This window comes from Suncus etruscus, chromosome 13 (assembly GCF_024139225.1).
Source record: "Suncus etruscus isolate mSunEtr1 chromosome 13, mSunEtr1.pri.cur, whole genome shotgun sequence".
Lineage (NCBI taxonomy): Eukaryota > Metazoa > Chordata > Mammalia > Eulipotyphla > Soricidae > Suncus > Suncus etruscus.
The window spans coordinates 76,221,851-76,245,664 of NC_064860.1; the positions used below are offsets into that span (position 1 = coordinate 76,221,851).

Here is a 23,814-nt window from a genome sequence, read left to right on the forward strand (position 1 = left end):
AAGTCCCAGAATAATCAATCATTCAGAGGCCTTACTATAAATTAACTTCCTTCTTTTCTCTCTTCCTTTTTCCTCCGTTCTTCCTTCTTTCCTTCCTTTCTTTTTTTTTTTTTTTTTTTTTTTTTTTTTTTTTTTGGTTTTTGGGCCACACCCGGTAACGCTCAGGGGTTACTCCTGGCTATGCGCTCAGAAGTCGCTCCTGGCTTGGGGGACCATATGGGACGCCGGGGGATCGAACCGCGGTCCGTCTCCTAGGCTAGCGCAGGTAAGGCAGGCACCTTACCTCCAGCGCCACCGCCCGGCCCTTCCTTTCTTTTTTTCTTCCTTACTCCTACACATGAGTTACTACTATTAATTAAGTCCCTGAATAAGATCATTCAGAGGCCTTACTATAAATCAACGTTTTCCCTTCCTCCCTTCCTTCTTTCCTCCCTTGTCTTCATCCTTCTTTCTTTTCCTTCTCTTTCTTCATTTCTTCCTTCCCTTCATCCTTTCTTTTTCTTTCTTCCTTTCTTCTTTCCTTCCTTCCTTCTTTCTTTCTTTCTTTCTTACTTTCTTTTTTTCTTTTCTTCTTTCTTTCCTCTCTCCCTCCCTCTCTCCCTTCCTTTATTTTTTTTTACTATCCTTCCTTTTTTAACTATCCAGCATTCCTCACAGTGTAGAAGCTAAATTTTTATATGTTTTATCAGGCTTCCCAAAGCATTTTTATCATTATATTTTGAAAATTTAAATATTCATATAAATTATTTGGCTATAAAAAGATTTTTGATTTTGACAATAAAAGATCTGTTTTGAAAAGCTTTGAAAATATTAAAATCAGTGGCCAGAGAGTATGATGTATGATTTTGCTGATGTAGTTATGTATTGTTGTTGCTTTGCAAACAAAAGGAGATGACCTCTTAATCTACTAGCCTCAAGTTCAACTTTGACCTAACCTTGGTGAAAATTTTACCATCAGTGCAGCATTTGAGGCATTGGTAGAAAACAAATGTAAGAAAAGACAGAGAGAAATAAAGATTGAAAAGAAGCAAATATAATAAAAAAGGGAATAAAAGATAATATTCTCTATCTAAAAAGGCATATACTAACTCAGAATTGAAAGTCTATTTATCAAAGAGTAACATTTCTTTTTTTCTTTCTCTTTTTACTATAAATCCTTAGTAAAAACAATATAAAATATATAGACATATTTTAAATCTCTACCACCTGGATAGATACAGTGTGTAAATAATGGAAAAAATTCTGAAAAATCAACTATCTCTGAACAATTTATTTAAAAATGATGACGTAGAATGAACACACTCTCATTGATAAGCATTTTTTTGTCAAAAGAGTAACTATATTTCTATTAAACATTCAATTAATCAAATACTCTATTTCTGTCTCAAATTTAAAGTCTCAGTAAGTAAAAAAATTCATATTGAGCTCAGTCTCCCATCAGTTAACAAAATATGGTCCAATTCAACTATATTAACTGTTCAAGTTCAGTACAAGGCCAACTAGTTTGTCTATTTAAAGAATGAATTTATTCAATTATGTCTATATAGAACACGTGTATGTCTCTATAAGGTATATGATAGACAAACAACTAGATTCAATACAAATGTAACAACAACTATAAATATAAAGTTCCTAGGAAGAACTCGGGTACTTTTTACTTTTACTCACTTTTACTTCACCAGAATAGAGCTTATCAGGCAAAACGTTATGGTACAAATAAGCTCCATAGATAATGAGTTAGTAGTGCTCAGATTATAGATACATATAGACCTAATAAATATGTTGAAGTTCTGCTCTTGTAGCTCTCTGGTATAAAGAAATAATGCTTTGGCTTTAAATTAGTGTTAAACCATCTCGTTTATTTTTATCTGTAAATTCCTATTTAATTCTCCCCAAATTCCTATCCGTTGAAAGTCCTCACTGGAGCTTCAGGCAGCCCAAAAGTGTCCTATTATTCAGAGTTTTCTCTCCCCTGCCACTTCCTGACAATATGTAGCATAAGTATTTTTATGCTCAACTTTAAAAAAACAGACACAGACTACTAAGTGTACTAAATATTTGAATATTTCGTATATCTTTTTCAGAGAATACTGGGTACCCTACCTTGAATTCAAGCAAGAGAATGTAACTAGATAGCAATCCAAAAATAAAGTACAAAAACTTCACAGCCCGACCTCACTCGGTGTCCAAAACCTCAGTATGAGCTGATTTGAGCAATACAATATTTAACAATTCTTAGATATGGCAAGGTTAGAGGAAAAAATGATATCTGCCTAGGACTCTGCAAAAAACCTCAGTCGTCCTACAACCATTTCTTTGTCAGCGTTGAGATAAGCAAGGCAAGGACAAAGTCCAAGAAATTGCAAAAGGGAGGGAGGAAGGGAGGTCACAGATGGGGGTGATGCCAGGGGACATGCACTTTGCAAAGGGAAAGATAGCGCAATGAGCCTTTTCTCTCCGTACTGCAACGAGCTCCTGCTTGTGTCTGCTGGTGCAAACCGTAGGTATCATTTTCCCAGGTAACTTCCCCCAAATGCCCAGCTTCTCAGAAGCCACACTCGATTCCCAGTTTGGGGCAGACCTTGATGCCCTCTGGAAACCCATCAGGGCAACTTGGCAGAAAGCTGAGGTCCCAGGAGAGCCAAACCCCAACCCTCTAGCGTGCCAGCTTTTCTGTGCCAGGCTGCAAAAGGAGAAGGAGATGCCCGATTACTCACAATTGGCCTCGGAGAGGAGGATCACTAGGGCCAGGCATGCCAGCAGCGCCCCGCAGCGTCCACCCGGGACCCCCATGACGTTGAGATCCAAGGCGCTGCGCACCCCTGGGACTTGGAAAGCCGGAGCGCAAGGGCGCTTGCAGTGTCTGGGCAGCCCGGGCAGTGGCTCAGCCAGGACTGCTGCGCAACGGAGCCCGCGGGTCCAGCCCGAGCAGGGGGCGGAGGGGACTGCCTGCCCACTCCCAGCCCCCAGCCCTGCTGGGGAAGTGATAATGAGAACATTTCCAGGAAGCTTGGTTGGTGGAGAGGGAGGCAGGGCCTAGTAAACAGGGCGAAGCGTCCTCCCCAGGCTATGCCCTCATAGCAGCGGCCCGGCTCTCTCTCACTGTAGGGCACAACCACAACAAAAGTTGGCCGGTGGGCAGGGGACGCCCATGCAGGCAGAGGGGCGTGGAGAACTTTGCTGATTCAAGTCAGGGTGACGCTGAGCTGTCATTAAGGGCTATGACACACTCTGCTCGGGAAACTACTCTTGCTTCTCTGAGCCTCTCTTTGCTTTTCCCCTACTTAACAGCAAAGATTTTTGTTTGGGTGGGTGATGTTGAATCAAGAATTTCATAGGTGGCACGCGACCACTAGGACCTCCCAAGAGAGGGAGAGATGTGGAAAGGCTGTGATTTCGGAGATGATGGTATCAAAGCTCTTTCCACAGATCATCATCATGTAACCTGCTGATGGCCATGGCACAGACTTTAGACTGGGTTCATCACCATTCTCACTACTCCCTTTACTATGTGTCCTTATTTGACCCAAATCTCAGCCTGAAAGGTATGGATTAAGGGTAGGGTGCAATAAATCTGCCATCTTCTTAGGTTGTTTACTTAGTAAACTCGCTTTCCTTCCAGGAACATTTGCTTGTCAAATAATTGGCCTTTTGCCATGGTGAATCCTCAGACTGCAGATTTAGTGACAGATCTGGAAGAGGTGAGAATCGTGGGAGCTTGATGAACCACACGATTTAACCCTCTCAGTTTTCTATGATAGGAGCATGGCTCAGTCAATCACTGCAAAGAATGGAAACAGTCAGCCCATGGATGCTGCTTGTTAATACTCAGCTAACCCTGTAGGGGCAAATTTTAAGACACCTAGGTAAGTCCTCTGAACTCTCCCTTTCCTTTCACTTAGTGCAGTTACACTAAGAGCTATAGGGTTAGGAGCAAAAAAAAAAAAAAAAAAATGGTTTCAGTATGAAAAAAGTTGATGGACTTGAATGCCTAAGGGTAAGTCCCTGGCATGGTCAATCGTATACTTTGTCCTTAAAATTTGGATGATTTTGTTGGTTTGGCTTGGTTTGGGGCCACATCTTGTGGTGTTCAGAGCTTATTTCAAGCTCTTTGCTTGGGGATCATTGCTAGCAGGACTCAGGAGACCATAGGCCAAGTATTGGTTATAGTTAAGATGAATATCTCTTTAATATATTAAAAAAATTTTAGCTCCTTGAATACTCCCATCATTTGTGGTACTCATTCATGCTACTTGGTACAGCAACAAACAAGATTTTGAGACCTGTACATAATTGGCTCCACTATAGAATATAGTAAGATTAAATTTGAAAAACTCCATTTGAATTTGGATTTGTTTTATTTTTTTTGTTTGTGTTTTAAGGGGGCACACTTTGTGATGCTCAGGGGTTACTCCTGGCTATGTGCTCAGAAATTGGTCCTGTCTTGGGGGACTGTTTGGGATGCTTGGGAATTGAACCATGGTTCATGGTAGGTTAGCGCATGCAAGGCAAATGCCCTACCACTTGTGCCACTGCTCCAACTCCTGGATTTAGTTTTATTGGTTTTTTTCTAATTATTTCTTTTTAATAACATGATACTTTAATTGAATTTCTGTTATATATGCAGTTACAAAGTTGTTCATGATTGAGTTTTAGCCATACAAAGTTATACAATGTCCTATCTTTTCACCAATACACATTTCCAACCACCAATGTCCCATTTCTCTCCAACTTTCCCTGCTCCCCTGCCTGCCTTTATGGCAGAAATTTCTTCATCTCTCTCTCTCTCTCTTCCCTTTTTCCTTTTATTACAAAACTGTGGTTTGCAATATTGTTACTGAAGAGGTATAATGCATATCACTTTATCTCTTTCAGCACCCAGTTCTTGTCCAGAGTGATATTTTCCTACTCTCATTGTCATAGTGGCCTGTTCTCTGTCCTAACTGCACTCCCTCACTATATGTGGAAAGCTGGTCCTCAACCCTTCCTCTGTTGTCTTTGGATATTATTATCATTTTTTTATATTCTGCAAATGAGTGCTATGGGGGCCTTAGTGATAGCCCAGCAGGTAGGATATTTGTCTTGCCCTTGAGGTAAATCTGAGTTTGATCCCAGGCATCCCACATCCCATTTGGTGCCCACAGACTGTCAAGAGTAATTAATTTTTGAGCACAGAGCCAGGAGTAATCCCTGAGCACTACCAGGTGTGGCTCCAAAATCCCAAAACAAACAAACAAACAAAAAGAGTGATCATTCTATGTTTATCTTTCTTCTTCTGACTTATATCGCTCAGATTAATACTGTCAATATCCATCCATGTATAAGCAAATTTCATGACTTCATCTTTCCTAATAGCTGTGTAGTAATTTTACTGTGTAGAAGTGCTGCAGTTTCTTTTCCCACTCACCTGTTCTCAGGTACTTGGGTTGTTTCCAAATTCTAGCTATTGTGAATAATACTGCAATGAACATAGGGTACTGAAAGCTTTTCTTCATTTGGGGGTGGGTCTCTAAGTTATATTCCTAGCAGCAGTATTGTTGGTACATGAAGGAGCACAATTTATAGTATTTGAAGAAATTTCCATATTGTTTTCCAAAACAGTTGGACTAGTTGACATTCCCACCAGTAGTGCTTCTTTTGCTATAACTATTGGTTCTTTTGTTACTGAATCATTTGCTATTGATATTGTCTAAAACGGGGGTCTCAAACTTGTGGCCCACAGGCCTTTTGCAGCCTTCCATACAACATTTTGTGGCCCGCGGCAAGCCTTCAAAAATCGCAGTTTTTGCGATTATTTGCTTACCAAATAATTGCAATAAAAATCCCATTTGTAAGAAAAAAAATTGCATTAAACATTCTCATACCCCGAGCTGTTCCGTTCAGGACATGCAAATGTTAAATGCAATTTTTTGCGGTTTTTTTTACTAATGTGATTTTTTTATTGTGAATATTCTGTAAGCGAATAATCGTGGATACTTTGAGCTTAGCGCAGACGTCATTTCTGCTGTTCCTGCCTGCTGTCCCTTGCATTATCGGAGGCCTAAAGGAGATGAGTACTACCCATTCCTGGTTGTAGTAACCAGTCATCTGTAGATAGCGATCTTGGTTTTTGCACAGATCAAAGGATGACATGTCTTCTGACTTTGTCTTATCGTGGGCTGACGAGGAAGGATTAACTTGCTCTTAGGTCAAGTTGTTCCCATGGTCATACTGGTGTATGTTGGTGTCAGAGCAGCATTGTGGATGCCCTGAGGGGATTTGGTTCCTGGAGCTGTTGTGGAGAACTCTGTCGTTTCTATGTCTGGGATCCAGGAGTCAAGGCTGGATGGTCGATGCCCAATTCCCTGGAGTCTAAGTTGGTTCCACATGACATACTTTCAGGGTAGAAGATGCCCCTGAAAACACAGATATTTTTAAATTATAATACCGGATATCATATATACCTATGTTGTACTCACTGTGTTGATTTGGCCAAGAAAATGATAACTCATTCAATAGCCAATCCACTTTGCTAAAATATTACTAAATTTGGAGTTACCTTTGAAATTGGAATAAAATTTATGGTAAAATGTGTTCATGACTTCTTAAAATTATACTAAAAGAAAACACATTTAGGGGCCGGCGAGGTGGCGCTAGAGGTAAGGTGTCTGCCTTGCAAGCGCTAGCCAAGGTTCGATCCTTGGCTTAATCCCCAGGCGTCCCATATGGTCCCCCCCAAGCCAGGGGCAATTTCTGAGTGCTTAGCCAAGAGAGTAACCCCTGAGCATCAAACGGGTGTGGCCCAAAAAACAAAAACAAAACAAAAAAAAAAAAAAACACATTTAAAAAATTATAAGAATGTATTTGCAATTTTTATGATCTGACAAACGCTTATGTACCAACAATGTTTTTTTGCAAATGCTTTTAACACTGGATTTATAAATTAAAGTTTAAAGATTAAACTTCATTTTTTTTGGGGGGGTCACACCCGGCAGCGCTCAGGAGTCACTCCTGGCTCTACACTTAGAAATCGCTCCTGGCAGGCACGGGGTACCATATGGAATGTCGGGATTTGAACCACCGTCCTTCTTCATGCAAGGCAAACACCTTACCTCCATGCCATCTCTCTGGCCCCAAGATAAAACTTTTTAAGAATTCTATTAGAACTAATAAATATAAGAAAAACAACTCTAAATCTAAAGTTCATTAATATACAGTTTTGTGAGGGAATGTGTAGTGATTTATTTTTAAAAATGAATTAATTGTTTTAAAGTGAAACTGTGCCTGTATACAGAATATAAGGAAGGAAAGTTATAGAACAAGATGTTAATGTATAAGAAAAAAAGTTTCATATGAAAAAATCTTAAATAAAGAGGCTGTGCATTGGTCAAATTTAATGACCACTGCTTTGATACCATTCTCAACCACATATATCACCATTTTTGGACCATCTTGGAGAAAAGCAGAAAAAATATGAAGCACTTCAGAAATTTCATGTCATCCTTATTCAGATCCATGCTAATCTTTGCATCATTTTAATTTTAGTATGTGTACTGCCAGAGTAAGCACTATTTCTCATTTTTTGTATGTAAAAACTGACAAAAATTGTCCTAAGATTTATTAAAAGATCAGCTTTTAATAACATTATACTTTTCTCAGTAATTTTCATAGAAAACAAAGACTGCATATGTTTTAAGAGACTTCATTGTCCAGGTTAATGTCCATTTATTTTAAGATTTTGATTTTATTTGCAATAATGTATAGTTTTTAAATTGCTTTTGAAATCTTTGCCACTTTGGTTAAATGGGTAACTAAACATTTTTTCTAGATGTTCTATTTAAATGTGTTTTAAATCTTTTAATATTTATGACGAAGCTTGGAAATCAAAATTCTAAGAATAGTAGTTTGAGAGACAGAAACAAGAATCCTTCCAAAGAGGCAAACATTACTCTGATAGCACACAGAGAATATAAAAAATTATCTATTGACCTATAATATGCATAGATGAGAGGATACTCAATAAAATGTTAGCAAAATAAAACCAACAATATATCAAAATGATCATACAGCAGGATGGAGCAATAGTATAATGGGATGGTGTTTGCCTTGTATGTGGCCAACCAGGGTTCCATTCTTGGCATTCCATCTGGTCCCCCAGATCCTGCCAGGGGTAATCTCTGAGAATAGAGCCAGAAGCACTACCTAGTATGGCCAAAAAATACAAAAAGATCATACACCATCACAAGTAGGATTCACCCTGAGGATGTAGCAGTTATGGTTTAATATTTGCAAATCAATGAAATATTCCATATCAATATAAGGAAAATACAAAAATGCATATGATCATATTAATAGATGTGGAGAAAACGTTTGGCAAAATCCAATGACCATTCATGATAAGAAAACACTAAATAGTGGGTGTCAGAGTGATAGCACATCAGTAGGGCATTTGCCTTGCATGTAGCCGACCTGTGACTGAGCTGGGTTTGATCCCCAGCATCCCATATGGTACCCTGAGGCTCTCAGGTGTGATTTCTGAGCTCAGAGCCAGGAGTAACCTTTGAGCAATAACGGGTGTGGCCCCCAAACCAAAAAACAACAAAACAAAATAAAACTACATACACACACACACACACACACACACTAAGAAAAATGGAATTGAAGGAACTTTCCTTAATGTAGTTAAAGCCATTTACCTCAAAATCACAGCAAACTTCATGCTCAATGTGAAAGCAAATGAAACCTCCCATCTAAGATCAAGTATAAGGCAAGGTGACTCATTTTCATTACTACTATTCAATATACTCTTCAAAGTCCTTGACAGAACAATTAGGCTATTAAGTACTTTCTGAATCAGAAAGTAAGTCAAACTCTTACTATTTGTAGATAATATGAAGCTAAACTTAGAAAATCCTAAAGATTACAAAATAAAAAAAGGAACTTAGGAACAATAGAATTTACAATGAAGTGACAGGATACAAAATCAACATGCCTCAAATAATGACCAGAAAGAAAGAAAAACTTTGATATGTATAATTTAGAGTCATGCCTCAGAAAATCAGGTACCTAAAAATCAGTTTAACAGGAAGAGTTTAAAAACATATACAAAGAAAACTGTAAAATCACTACTAAAAGAGATAAGAGGACACAAAAAATAAAAAACATATCCTCTCTTCATAAAATTGGAACATATTGTCAAGGTATTACATTCAGTAATGTCTTTCTAAAAATACCCATGACACTTAGAAAAGACATTGATCAAACCTCTTGAAATTTATATGGAGTAAGAACCCCCCTTCAACTGGCCAATGCAATTCTTAGAGAAAAAAGGATAGGCTGGTTCTCATTCCCCAAATTCAAACTTTACTATAAAACTACAATAGTCAAAACAGTGTGGCACTAGAATAAGGACAAAGGATCAGATCAATGGAATAGAGTTAAAAGCCCAGAGACAGGGCCAGAGTGGTGACACCAAGTGGTAAGTCATCTCCCTTGTTGATTCTAGTCTTGGACGGACCATGGTTCAATCCCCTGGCGTCCCATATGGTCCAGAGACAGATCCTAGGTATAATCAAAGTGAATCTAATAGAGCAAAAAGTAAGAAGTGGAATGAAGAAAGTCTTTTCAACAAAAGGGAAAATTGCTTAATTTTCTGAATGTGTAAAAAAATTAAATATAAGAATCAAAATATATTCTTCATCATTAAATTGTCCAATATGCTACAAAACATTTTTATTAGACTTAATATCTTAAATAATACAGTAATAATCAAATTTAATTTTAATATTAATATTTTAATTAAGTTTAAAAATCAGTTTAATTTAGCAAAACTTAAGTTTCAACTTGCAAAGTATTTGAGAGAATAAAAAACAATGGCTTGAATATTTACCTAGAAATTCATGATCTGGTCATAACCATTTATTCCTTGTAATTATGTTTATATTACTTATAACTACTTATGAGAAGTTAGAGAAATGTAGTTTTTATTTTAAAGATTTTTATATGAGATTATATCACTCTGTAACATACTAAATGCTGATAATTCTAAAAAACATGTGTTTTAAATTTACCAAATAGAATTAAAGCAGATTTAGCTTATCAAAAATATTCCCAAAACATGTCAACTTGAAAAATATTGAGGCTGAGTTTCTAACAAATGATGCTAAAAATAGAATATATGTAAGCTGTTGAACCAAGAAGAAATTATTGAAGAAACTGAATTTCAGAAAAGTTCAAAATGTTCTAGGCAAGAAGTTAATCTTGGAAGATCTTAAGATATTAAAAAATGAGATAATGTAACAAAATGGTTGGGGAATATTTAAAGTTATTATATAACTTTTTCCTTGTATTATTGAGAAATAATAGATTACATCATTGTGTAAGTTTAGGGCACACAGCATGTGTCTTTCAGTTTACTTATATTGTGAATTGATTATCACAATATGTTTAGTTCATCATCAACTCATTATATATAAAAAAGAATAAATGGTTTGCTACTTGTGATGAGAAGTGTTGGCTACACTCTCTTAATAACTTTACTATATATTATACAGCAGCATGAAGTATAGACATCACGTTGTGTGTTATGTTTGTAGTACTTATTTATCTTATAATTGGTATTTGTATATTTTGGTCACCTTCTTTCAACTGTCACTTCCTCCACAAGATGTTTCTGGTAATTGAAAATCTGATTTCTTTTCATATAAGATTTATTTTTGTTCCATAAATATTTTTCTTTCTTTGCTTATTTTTTACCTAGCATAATGGCTTCAATAATTTCCTTTATTGGTTGCAGAAATAAGGCATATATATGCATGTAAATACATATACACATATACATATATATGTCTATACATACATATATAAATGCCTTGTATACATAGATATATATAAACTCCTTACATTTTAGTATATAGGCAATTTAGGTAGAGTCCACATCTGATATTAATGAGGCTGATTTTCTAACAAAACATGTTAGAAAGGGCAGCATCTCATACTTGAAAAGAGAATTAAAGTTATCAAGGTAGATAACAATAGTGAACAAGAACACTAGAAGTTTAGAGAAAGTAATAACATAATATATGCCTCGAATAGGTATATTTAGTGCATAGGTGACATCAATTTCAAGAACATTAGAAATTGTGCTCCTGGATCCAAAGTGTTTGCGCAACAGGTAGTGCAGTTGTCTTGTACACAGCAGACCTGACTTTGATCCCTGACGTCCCATATGGTCAATCGAGCCTGTTAGGTGTGATTTTTGATTACAGAGCTAAGAGTAATCTGTGAGCACTGCTGGGTGTGGCCCAAAAACAACAACAAAGAAAGCACTTCAATTGGTAGTGTTAAAAAAGGACAGAACTGGTCTTCTGATTCTCTTCAGCTGGTATGTTGGGGGCTCTGGGAAGGACAGCTAGCCATAGGACCCCTGGGCTTACCACTTAGTCCAGGGGACTGAGATCTCCCCACACCAGATGGGGTTTCAGGGCCACGCCTGGTAAATAGGGCCCTGGGGGGAGGTTGGGGGAGAGAAATTTCTCCCCTATGCATACTGGACCCCATTCAGGACTTCTTTTCTTCCTAGTATTCATTTTCAAAAGCATTTGCACCTGCGCGACATATATACTTTTTAACAACACCCAAAAATATTCTTAATTCTCGACTGTTTCTAGGGAAAACAATGAAATTCCCTAGATTTGGAGGATAATATTCAAATAGGTCTCTAAAATCAGTGTATATGTAGACGTGACTTCCTATACAGTGGTCCTCTCTGACTGCCAAGCCTAATCCATAAACAATTCATCTATACAATGTATATAACCCCTCTGTTATATTTCCCCTCCTCCACACAGAGCCCCTTCTACTCCCTCATCTCCCAATCCGGATTCGTTATCTTCCCTTAATTAACCCTCTTTACCCCCAGTTCTTTAATTTGTTAGGCACTAAGACCGACCTCCTGCCCCAACAGATTCTGCCCTTTCACACACCCCTACAAAGCTCATTATTACTCCTTAACTCTCTCACCCTCTACCATCAGTGTCCCACATTTACTCTTTTTAACTTCAGTACTACACAGTCCTAATCACAGACCAAAGTCGTGCATTGGATTTAACAACCCCCAACTATTTCAAAAGGCAGAAAATGGACACATATGACTTTTGAATATTTTATGTGTATTTTCCTTAATAGCTATAACTCTTTCTAAATATTCTTTTACCGTGAAGATTCTACCCACTTTTTATCTTGTCTTCTCTTTGTGAGCTGTTCAATAAGGAATTTTGGTGGAAGAGCCCCTCAGTTTAATGCTTATGATTGAAACATAGGATTGTTGGACTTGTTCTTATGTCCCCCATATGTGCTGATAACACCACATGGCATGTTCCTTGTTTGCATAGGCACATTAAAATGGGAAAATACTATACATACAAATAAGTACTTATAGAGATTGGAACACACAAATCTTGTAGTGCAATGGGATCTTATACCCTGAACATTGATATAATGACCTGGCACAGGCCTCAAAAGTTTCAGCATCCTCCATTGACCCCTGAATCAGGGAAGCTATCTACGAAGCATCCAAAGTTTTTTAAAACAACACCTGGAAGCAATCCTCTACCAGGGAAGATCCTACCACTGCTCTGACATCGAACTGCTCAAGACTGTGGAAACAACTAAGATGCCCTTCAACAGATGAATGACTAAAGAAGCTGTGGTACATACACACAATGGATTATTATGCAGCCGTCAGGAGAGATGAAGTCATGAAATTTTCCTATACATGATGTACATGGTATCTATTATGCTGAGTGAAATAAGTCAGAGAGAAAGAGAAGGACAGAGAATGGTCTCGCTCATCTATGGGTTTTAAGAAAAATGAAAAACATTTCTCAACAATTTTCAGAGACAAAACAGAGGAGGGCTGGACGTTACAGCTGACCTCATGAATCTCACCACAAAGAGTGATGAGTTTAGTTAGAGAAATAACCACATTGTGAACTATCCTAACAATGAGAATATATGAGAGAAGTGGAAAGCCTGTCTAGAGTACAGGTAGGGGCAGGGAGGTGAGGAGGGATATTTGGGTCATTGGTGTTGGGAATGTTGCACTGGTGATGGGCCGGGGGGGGGGGGGTGCCATCTGATATGACTGAAACCCAACCACAATCATGTTTGTAACCAAGGTGTTTAAATAAAAAATATTTAAAAAAAGACAGAACTAATTTTCCAAGCCAAAAGCAACAACAATGGAATCAAGAGACCCAAGCTCTAACAATTTAATTTTTTTTCCAATCTAACTTTTAAATGGGCCTATTATACCAGCAGGCTGGGGGACAAAGTGTGGTGGTTGAGATACACTCAGAGAACATGGTGGAGAAAGTTCGACACTGGTGGTGGGATTGGCCTTTTTTCATTGTATGTCTGAATCCCAACTATGAAGGACTATAAATCGCAATGGTTTCAATAAAATAAAATTGAAAAAAAATAGAAATTTCACTTCAATTTACAATTTTTTGAAATTTAATTCTCTCTTCACTAATTTTTGCAAAACTGAAAAATACATATGTTTAGACTCACTTTACAGATGGATATTAAATTCAGAATATAAACTGTAAGAGATTTTCAGGTTATAAACTGAAAGTTGAAGTTTAATTAAGGTTACCTGAACTAGTAAAAACAGAATACTTTTTAATGTAGAGCTTAGCTACAAATTATTATTTACCCTGGACTTCTCAATCTCTCTCACCTTCTCTTAAACTTGAATAAGTACATGTAAACAGAAGCAGAATAGAGTTCCTACAAACCACTTAGTATTATAAAAAGAAATAGATATTGAATGTGTCAATAAAATAAAACATGCTATAAAACAGCTTCATAATCTTCACCATGTAGAAACCATAAATCTGAATAAGAAAAGATAAAATCGTGCAGTTTTCTGCACATGGATGGATATGGACAGACTCATGCTGTGATGTCAACTGGCAGGTGAGTTACAGTTAAAGAATAATTTCTCATGTGTGGGATATAAGAGAGTACAATGAGCAAATAACAAATGAATAAAAAATAAACTGTGAACTGAGTTGATCATGTTTGGAAGACTGAGCAGGAGCTGGAGGTTGAAGTGAGGGGGTGGGAATGGGGAGTGGAGAAATAGTGAGATTGCTGAGAGCAGCTGTGAGACATTGATGGAGAAATGACAAAAACAAAAGCAAACAAAATGTCTTGGAAAGAGTGCACATCAAAATTTTAATTCTTTATCAACAATTTTGCAACTGTGCATCACAAGGTGATTCAATTCAATCATTTATTTAAAAAAAGTCAGCACAGCTTATTTTTAATATATAATTCTTTATTTAAGCACCATGATTACAAGCATGTTTGTAGTTGGGTTTCAATCATAAACAGAATACCCCCCTTCACCAGTGCAACATTCCCACCACCAGTGCCCCCCCTCCAGCCCCTGCCCTGTATTAGCGACAGGCATTCAACTTTTCTCATTCTTTAACATTATCGTGCTAGTTGTTAGTGCAGATATTTCCCTAACAGCTGTTCACCACTCTTTGTGGTGAGCTTATTTATTTTCGGATGAGTGAGAAATCATAATTTTCTACTGGTTCCTTTTTCTTTCTACAGAAACTTATATATGCATTAAAAAAAATCCCCACCTAGGAGCCTCTTAATGAGAAAATACAATTTTAATTCTCATTTTATGTAACAAAAAGTAAACTTCATGCAGATACTCTGTCTTTGAGATCCTGAGTTTTCCTTTTTTCTTATTTGTTTGTTTTTTAAACTCACAGTAATTGCCTCAGGGTATTGTTCCTATAGCTGTGCAGCCAGAGCCTGTGGGACAACCACAGGTTTCTCATCTTGACTACATTCAACAAAACTAAAAAAAAAAAAAATCTACATTATCTCACTGGGTTTGGAAAGACAGGAGATCTCGGCAGCGTCCTAAGAAAAAGCAAGACACTTGATCCAGCTGCACTTTTGCTCCAGCCCTGAAATCTACAAGAGATGCAGCAGTTTAGACGCTCTGGTTGCCTAGTGATTGAAATTTACATCCTCTCCAGCTCCGCCTCCTTCGAGGCCACGCCCCTTTCCCTTTCTTCTCCGGGACGAGGGCGGGCAACTGAAATATTTTAACCAATCAGAGGGCTTTTTAAAGAAGACTATCGAACGTTGATTGGGTGCAACAGCCTGGGGCGGCGGCTTGCGCGTTAGCGGAAACGTCAGCACGTTGACGCGGTGGGGTTTCTATGGCCGGCTTCAGCTAACTGTGCTACCCTGCACAGGGTTCAAGCCTGGGCTATCTGGGCGATCGTGTGCGTTTTCGGGGCTTCATATTTGGTCTGGCCGACTTCACTTTTCCTCCTGGCTTCTCCTTTGGAGTGATCCGTGCCAGAGGAGCCTTTTGGGGCTTTGTTTTTCCTTCTCAGTAGGCCCCCCAAGACCCCGCCTAGGTAATTTGGGGGCTCCATCCTCTCTCCAGCGTCGAATGGGAGGAGGCGGCAGGAGGAGCGGCCTGGGGCTTAATCTGATGGCCAGTTGCTGCCCCTGTTTCAAGCTGTGGCGGGAGCCTGTCAGGTAAAGCAGGTCTATTGCATCTTTAAGGGGACTGGGGGGTAAGGGTTTGCAAGCAGCCCTGGGTGTCCCCCCTCTTCCTATCTGCACTTCTCTGGCCCACCTGGGTCTCAGGGATTGCTTTTTACTCCCAATTTGATTTGTCCCTGGAAAGGGGAGTGAGAAAGGAGGATCCGATCCCTGTGTCTACTTGAATCTGAGTGTTTTAAGCCATACTATTGGCAAGAGTTTAAGTAAGTCATGGGTTCAGATTTTTTTTCCTCCCCCAAAGTTGTTGCAGAGAGAGAGACAGAGACAAAGAGAGATCTGCTGCTTCCATAATTGGAAACTATTCCCTATGCGTTTTTTTCTCTGGAGCTTTCATAGTATGAATTAAAAAGAAAAGAACAGACACAGGTGATAAAGTTTTTGTTGTTGTTAGTTTTGTTTTGTGGGGGGCCACACCCAGCGGCTCTCAGGGGTTACTTCTCTCTCTGCGCTCAGAAATCATTCCTAACAGGATCCAGGGATCATATGGCATGTGGGGATCGAATCCAGGTCCACCCCCTGTAAGGCAGATCCACCCGCTTTGCAAGACTGAGAGGCCTTCAGTTTAAGAGTTTTCATCACATCTGCATGCCTTCTTTTCCTAGCCCCTCCCAAGCAAACAAACAAAAAAGCCTTTATTTTATTTGAAAACTGAGGCTTGAGATCTGGCTCTATTACTTAATAATTATATGATCTGCTCTATTAATAATTATATGATCTAAAAACGTGGGGCCCCACCTTCCTTATATTAGAGTGATACTATCTGTGCCTTTGGAGTATTGCAGTAAATGACAATCTTGGCAAGTGTCTTATCTGTTGTGTTTGTGTGTGTGACTACTATTTCCACATAAAGAATGTAGTTCCTAATCCTTTTAAATACACTTGGCACTAGTTTTTAATCTCTCATTTCGAAACGCTGACATATTTATTACTATCCAATATCTGTTATTTACTTACGCGCATATTTCTCAACAAATTTTTGTTTAAAAATGATCACTTGCCAAACACTGCCTGGAAGAAGTCCATGTAAATAAATGATGCTTTTAAAACTGATAATGGTTTTATCGGTAAAGAAGCTTCAGTTTGTTACACTTTATAAGTAATGTTTAATTTCTTTGTTTATATTCAGGGGTTAGTTCAAAGGTCATGTATCACAGGGTTTTTTTTTTTAAATGGTAACAAGAAATGTTCTGAGTTGAAATTCCTAAATGTAGTGAATTTTGAAAGTTTATTGTTTAGATTTCTCTAAAGTAGATTTTGAAAATTTATCAGTAAAAGGCAAAATTATTCAGTTTTAGCTTTATTATGTTGAAATTACAGGTTTTTTTTTTAATACTTTGTGTGAAGATGTAATGGAACAATTAATTTTTAATGTTTGCATTTTCATTGGGTTTCTTCAATCCTGAATTAGTTCTTAAATTGTGGATCACAGCACTGAGGTGGCATAACTTTTAAAAGTTGTTTTAAAAACAATTTTCTTTCTGACTAATCAATATTTGATTTGTATCTGTTTTTTATAACTATACCTGGGACAAACATCTTTAAATCCATTTATCATATTTTAACTATTTGTTTATTTTAATTTTTTTCTTTATTTAAACATCTTGATTACAAATATGACTGTGATTAGGTTTCAGTCATGTAAAGGACACCCCCTTCACCAGTGCAATATTCCCACCACCAATGTCTCAAATCTCCCTCCATCCCACCCCACTCCCACCTGTACTCTAGACAGGCTTTCCAGTACCCTCATTCATTCACATGATTATGGTAGTTCTCAGTGTAGTTAATTCTATAATTGCACTCACCACTCTTTGTGGTGAGCTTCATGAAGTGACCTGGAAATTCCAGCCCCCCTCTCATTGTCTCTGAGGATTGTTGTAAACATGACTTTTATTTTTCTTAAAACCCATAGATGTGTGAGACTATTCTGTGTCTCTCTCTCTCCCTCTGACTTATTTCACGCAGCATGATAGATTCCATGTACATTCATGTATAGGTAAATTTCATGACTTCATCTCTCCTGATGGCTGCATAATATTCCATTGTGTATATTTACCACAGTTTCTTTAGCCATTCATTTCTTGAGGGGCATCTTGGTTGTTTCCAGAGCCTGGCTATTGTGAATAGTGCTGCAATAAATATAGGTGTGAGGAAGGGGTTTTTGTATTGTATTCTTATGTTCCTAAGGTATATCCCTAGAAGTGGAATAGCTGGGTCGAATGGGAATAGCTGGGTCGAATGGGAGCTCAATTTCTAATTTTTGGAGGAATCTCCATATCACTTTCCATAGAGGTTGGACTAGAGGACATTCTCACCAGCAGTGGTTAAGAGTTCCTTTCTCTCCACATCCCTGCCAGCACTGATTGTTCTCATTCTTTCTGATGTGTGCCAATCTCTGTGGTGGGAGATGGTATCTCATCATTGTTTTGATTTGCATTTTCCTGATGATCAGTGACGAGGAGCATTTTTTCATGTGCCTTTTGGCCATTTGTATTTCTTTTTTATCCAAGTGTCTGTTCATTTCTTCTCCCCATTTTTTGATGGGATTAGATGTTGTTGTTTTTTTTCTTGTAAAGTTCTGTCAGTGCCCTGTATATTTTGGATATTAGCCCTTTATCTGATGGGTATTGGGTGAATAGTTTCTCCCACACGGTGGGTGGCTCTTGTATCCTGGACACTATTTCTTTTGAGGTGCAGAAGCTTCTCAGTTTAATGTATTCCCATCTGTTTATTTCTGCTTCCACTTGTTTGGAAAGTGCAGATTCCTCCTTGAAGATGCCTTAAGTTTCAATGTCATGGAGTGTTTTACAGACGTGTTGTTCTATATACGTTATGGTAGCAGGTCTGATATCAAACTCTTTAATCAATCTGGATTTTACCTTCGTACATGATGTTAACTGGGGGCCTCTGTTCGCTTTTTTGCAAGTAGCTAACCAGTTCTGCCAGCACCACTTGTTGAAGAGGTTTTCCCTGCTCCACTTAGGATTTCTTTCTCCCTTATCAAAAATTAGGTGATTGTATGTCTGGGGAACATTGTCTGAGAACTCAAGCCTATTCCACTGATCTGAAGGTCTATCTTTATTCCAATACCATGCTGTTTTGATAACTATTGCTTTGTAGTAAAGTTTAAAGTTGGGGAAAGTAACGCCTCCCATTTTCCTTTTTCCTAGGAGTGCTTTAGCTATTCGAGGGTGTTTATTGTTCCAGATGAACTTCATAAGTGTTTGATCCACTTCTTTGAAGAATGTCATGGGTATCTTTAGAGTGATCGCATTAAATCTGTACAATGCTTTAGGGGAATATTGCCATTTTAATGATGTTGATCCTGCCAGTCCATGAGCAGGGTATGTGTTTCCATTTCTGTGTGTCCTCTCTTATTTTTTGGAGCAGCGCTTTATAGTTTTCTTTGTATAGGTCCTTCACGTCTTTGGTCAAGTTGACACCAAGATATCTGAGTTTGTGTGGCACTAATGTGAATGGGATTGCCTTCTGATGTCCATCTCTTCCCTATCATTATTGGTGTATAAAATGGCCATTGATTTCTGTGTTTTAAATTTGTAGCCTGCTACCTTGGTATAAGAGTCTATTGTTTCTAGAAGCTTTTTGGTAGAGTCTTTAGGGTTTTCTAAGTAGAGTATCATGTCATCTGCAAACAGTGAGAGCTTATTTCTTCCTTTCCTATCTGGATTCCCTTGATATCTTTTTCTTGCCTGATCGCTATAGCAAGCACTTCCAATACTATGTTGAAGAGGAGTGGTGAGAGCGGACAGGCTTGTCTTGTACCAGAATTTAGAGGAAAGGCTTTTAGTTTTTCTCCATTGAGGATAATATTTGCCATTGGCTTGTGGTAGATGGCTTTAACTAGATTGAGAAAGATTCCTTCCATTCCCATCTTGCTGAGAGTTTTGATCAAGAATGGTTGTTGGACCTTATCAAATGCTTTCTCTGCATCTATTGATATGACCATGTGATTTTTCTTTTTCTTTTTGTTGATGTTGTGTATAATGTTGATAGATTTATGGATGTTAAACCATCCTTGCATTCCTGGGATGAAATCTACTTGGTCGTAGTGTACGAACTTCTTGATGATGCATTGGATCCTGTTTGCCAGGATTTTTTTGAAGATCTTTGTATCTGTATTCATCAGGGACATTGGTCTGTAATTTTCTTTTTTGGCAGCATCTCTGTCTGGTTTTGGTATCAAGTTGATGTGGGCTTCATAAAAGCTGTTTGGAAGTGTTCCCATTTTTTCAATTTCATGGAAGAGCCTGGCTAGGATTGGTAGTAGCTCCTCTTGAAATGTTTGAAAGAATTCATTAGTAAATCCATCTGGGCCTTTGCTTTTCTTTTTGGGCAGATGTTTGATTATAGTTTCAATTTCCTCAATAGTGATGGGGGTGTTTAGATATGCTATATTCTCCTTACTTAACTGTGGAAGGTTAGAAGAGTCCAAGAATTTATCCATTTTTTCTAGGTTCTCATGTTTAGTAGCATAACGTTTCTCAAAGTAGTCTCTTATTACCCTTTGGATCTCTGCAGTATCTGTCGTGATCTCCCCCTTATCATTTCTTATATGGGTAATCAGATTTCTCTTTCTCTCTCTCTTTCTTTGTGAGTTTTGCCAATGATCTATCAATCTTGTTTATTTTTTGAAAGAACCAACTTCTGCTTTTGTTGATCTTTCAGATTGTTTTTTGGGTTTCCTCTTCGTTGATTTCTGCTCTCAGTCTTGTTATTTCCTTCTGTCTCCCTATTTTGGGGTTCTTTTGTTGAGCACTTTCTAATTCTATGAGCTGCATCATTAAGCTATTCAGGTAGGCTCCTTCTTCTTTCCTGATGTGTGCTTGCAAAGCTATAAATTTTCCTCTCAGGACCGCTTTTGCTGTGTCCCATAGATTTTGGCAGTTTGTGTCTTCATTTTCATTTGTTTTCAGGAAAGTTTTGATTTCCTCTTTGATTTCATTTCAGACCCACTAGTTGCTCAGTAGCAGGCTGTTTAATTTCCAATTGTTAAAATTTTTTTCTGTGTGCCTTTGTAGTTCACATCTAATTTCAGAGCCTTGGTAGTAATTTCAGCAAAGGTAGCCAGCAAGATTTCTATTCTCTTGATTTTATGAAGGTATGTTTTATGTGTCAGCATGTAGTCTATCCTGGAGAATGACCCATGTACATTGGAGAAGAATGTGTATCCAGGTTTTTTTGGGTCGAGTGTCCTATATCCATCCATCCATATATACATATATATACATATATATATACTATACATATATATACATATATATATGTATATATATATATATACACACACACACACATACTAGTTCTCTTTCTTCCATTACTCTTTTCAGGGCTAGTATGTTTTTGTTGTGTTTCAGTCTGGTTGACCTATCAAGTGTTGACAGGGCCGTGTTGAGGTCTCCCACAATTATTATTGATGTCTTCTTTCAGTTTTGTCAGTAATAATATTAGATAATTTGCTGGTCTCCCATTGGTAGCATATATGTTTAATAGTCTGATTTCTTCCTGTTGCATATATCCCTTGATTAGTACAGAGTGTACATCTTTGTCCCTTACAACTTTTCTGAGTGTAAAGTTGGTGTCATCAGATATTAATATGACCACTCCAGCTTTTTTAAGGGTGATGTTTGATTGGATGACTTTCCTCTAGCCTTTGATTTTGAGTCTGTTTGTTCTGTCTATTCAGGTGTGTTTCTTGTAGGCAGCAGAAGGTTGGATTCATATTTTTGACCCATTTTGCAACTCTGTATCTTTTATTTGGTGAATTTTGTCCATTGACATTGAGGGAGATGATTGTCATAGGATTTAATGTCATCTTTGTAGATAAGTTTGCTGTGTTTGTTGATCTCTCTTGTCTTAAAGTAGACCTGTCAGTTTTTCCTTTAAGGCTGGTTTTTCATCTGTGAAAACCTGAGCTTTTGTTTATCTGAGCTGTTGTTTATCCATGAAGCTATGTATCCTTTCTTCAAACCTGAACATTTCGGTCTGGGTGCCATATTTTTCAGTGAGGCATCCATTTTATTCTTGTCACAATATCCCACCACTGTCTTCTGGCCTTGAGAGTTACATGTCTGCTGTAAGTCTTAGGGATGCTCCTTTGAATGTAATTTCCCTTTTTGATCTTGCAGCTTTCAGTATTCTATCTCTGGGATTTGTCATCATAACGAGGTTGTGTCTTGGGGTGTTTTTCTTTGGGTCTCTTTTGGCTGGTACTCTTCGGGCATACAGAATTTGATTGCATGTAGTCTTTAACTCTGGAGTATCTCTTTGATGATGTCTTTGACAGTTGATTCTTCCTGGAGATCTCCTACCTGGGTCTCTGAGAGTCCAATGATTCTTATGTTGTTTCTGTTGAGTTTATCAAAGAATTCTATTATCATCTTTTCACATTCCTTGAGTACTTTTTCCATTGCCTGACCATTTGTCTTAAGGTTATTTTCCAATTTATTCAGCTGTGTTGAGTTTTTCTGCATCTCATCTTCCAGTACACAGATTCTCTCCTCAGCTGCTGTTACCCTGCTGGAGAGGCCATCCACTGAGTTTTTCAGTTCAGCTACCATGTTTTTTACATCTGTTATTTCAGTTTGGAGTTTTCTGATTTCTGTCTTTGTGTTCTGTTCAGATCGATCTATGCTTTCTTTGAGTTCTACAAACATGTTCCATATTGCTATTCTAAACTCCTTATCTGAGAGGTTAATCAGATGGTTGGAATTTTTTACATTATCCGAGCTATGTTCTTCATTCTCTGTGCATGGTGTTTGCCTGCGAGGTTCCCCATTGTCACGCTTGTAATGTGATTTTTTTCTGCGTGTTGTGTTGGGGTTCATTGGTTAGAAAGAGTGTGTGGCTGTGATGTGGAGCAGCTGTGCTCTTCTGGAGCCTCTGGGAGAGCAATTTTTTTTGGGCCCTTTTCGGCCCACTCCCAAGAGGTTTCAGAAACAGGACAGTGGAAAAACACGCACAGGCAACACTCACAGTCGGGAATCACTGGGTGGGCGTAGATTTTTCCAGCCTGATGTCACAAACAGGGGACCTTCCTTTCTATAGAAAACTGCAGATAACCGGTTTTCATGACCCGACACAGTTCTTTGGAGCTCTGGCCCATGGATATGCCTCTGGGAGAGCTATTTTTGTGGGCCCTTTTTGGCCCACTCCCAAGAGGTTTCAGGACAGGACAGTGGAAAAACACGCACAGGCAACACTCACAGTGGGGAATCATATTTTAACTATTTGGCCTAGCTAAAGATCATTTCAAATAGGCACCAAAATTCCAAACAATGATGTATGGAGTTAACTGTCCAAGGAGTAGAAAACAAATTAGCAACTTAATTTTTTTGTTGTAACTTTGTTGGTAATCTTAACTTTGATCACTTTGTTAAAGTGGTGCCTACTACATTTCTCAGTATAAAATTTTGAATGAAATATAATTGCTATTGAACCTCAGCTGGTTTTGCAACTGCTTCCAATCCCTGTCAAGTATAATTTCTACCTTGTCACATTTCAAGAGAGAGAATATCTGCAAGTTCTTGATGCTTTCTCTACATCAAATAGTTACTTGAGTAAGTGCTGCCTGTGGTCCTGGGAGTCAAATGTGAATTCATAAATTACTTTGTACTTACCTGTTTAGATACCCTTCCTCCCTTTCTGTGTCAGTGAAAGAATATTTCCTGTCCAAGAATAATATTATTGTTTGTTTTGGGGCCATACCTGGTGGTGCTGAGTGAACGAACTATATGAGTGTGGGGGACTCAGCATCCTGGGTTGACAATATGCAAGGCAAAGCTCTATATGCTGTGATATTGCTCTGGTTCCCTAAGGCTGATTCTTCTTTTTTTTATATATATATATATATATTTTTTTTTTATTTTTAATTTTTTTGGTGTTTTATTTTTAGGGCCACATCCGGTGACGCTCTGAGGTTACTCCTTATGCACTCAAAAATCGCTCCTGGCTTGGGGGACCACATGGGATGCTGGGGGATCGAACCACAGTCTGTCATAGGCTAGTGTGAGCAAGGCAGATGCCTTACTGCTTGCGCCACTGCTCTGGCCCTCTTATTTTTAAATTTTTATTGAATCACCATGTGATAAAAAGTAAAAGGGCTGTTGATAGTTAGTTTCATATACTATCCAAATTAAGTGTTCACTGCCTGAAACATATGTCTCCAATTTCCCTCCCACCCCACCCCACCCCTGCCTCTAGGGCAAA

General features: G+C 38.1%; 2 protein-coding genes and 1 non-coding gene across 3 annotated transcripts in view; 1 reads left to right on the forward strand and 2 right to left on the reverse strand.

Moving 5' to 3' along the window:
- The window catches only part of PROS1 (protein S), a 77,486-nt gene extending 74,562 nt beyond the window's left edge, over positions 1 to 2,924 (reverse strand). The window contains exon 1 of the mRNA XM_049785722.1: positions 2,718 to 2,924. Coding sequence (XP_049641679.1) covers positions 2,718 to 2,793 — 76 coding nt within the window. The 5' untranslated portion in view covers positions 2,794 to 2,924. The remainder of the gene's footprint in view (positions 1 to 2,717) is intronic.
- Positions 2,925 to 7,446: 4,522 nt separating this feature from the next.
- LOC126026916 (U6 spliceosomal RNA) lies at positions 7,447 to 7,548 on the reverse strand. Its single transcript, XR_007502103.1, has one exon. It is a non-coding gene; the product is annotated as a U6 spliceosomal RNA (small nuclear RNA).
- Positions 7,549 to 15,322: 7,774 nt separating this feature from the next.
- ARL13B (ADP ribosylation factor like GTPase 13B) overlaps positions 15,323 to 23,814 on the forward strand; it is a 72,186-nt gene continuing 63,694 nt past the window's right edge. The window contains exon 1 of the mRNA XM_049785723.1: positions 15,323 to 15,561. Within this exon, the coding sequence (XP_049641680.1) occupies positions 15,473 to 15,561 (89 nt within the window). The 5' untranslated portion in view covers positions 15,323 to 15,472. The remainder of the gene's footprint in view (positions 15,562 to 23,814) is intronic.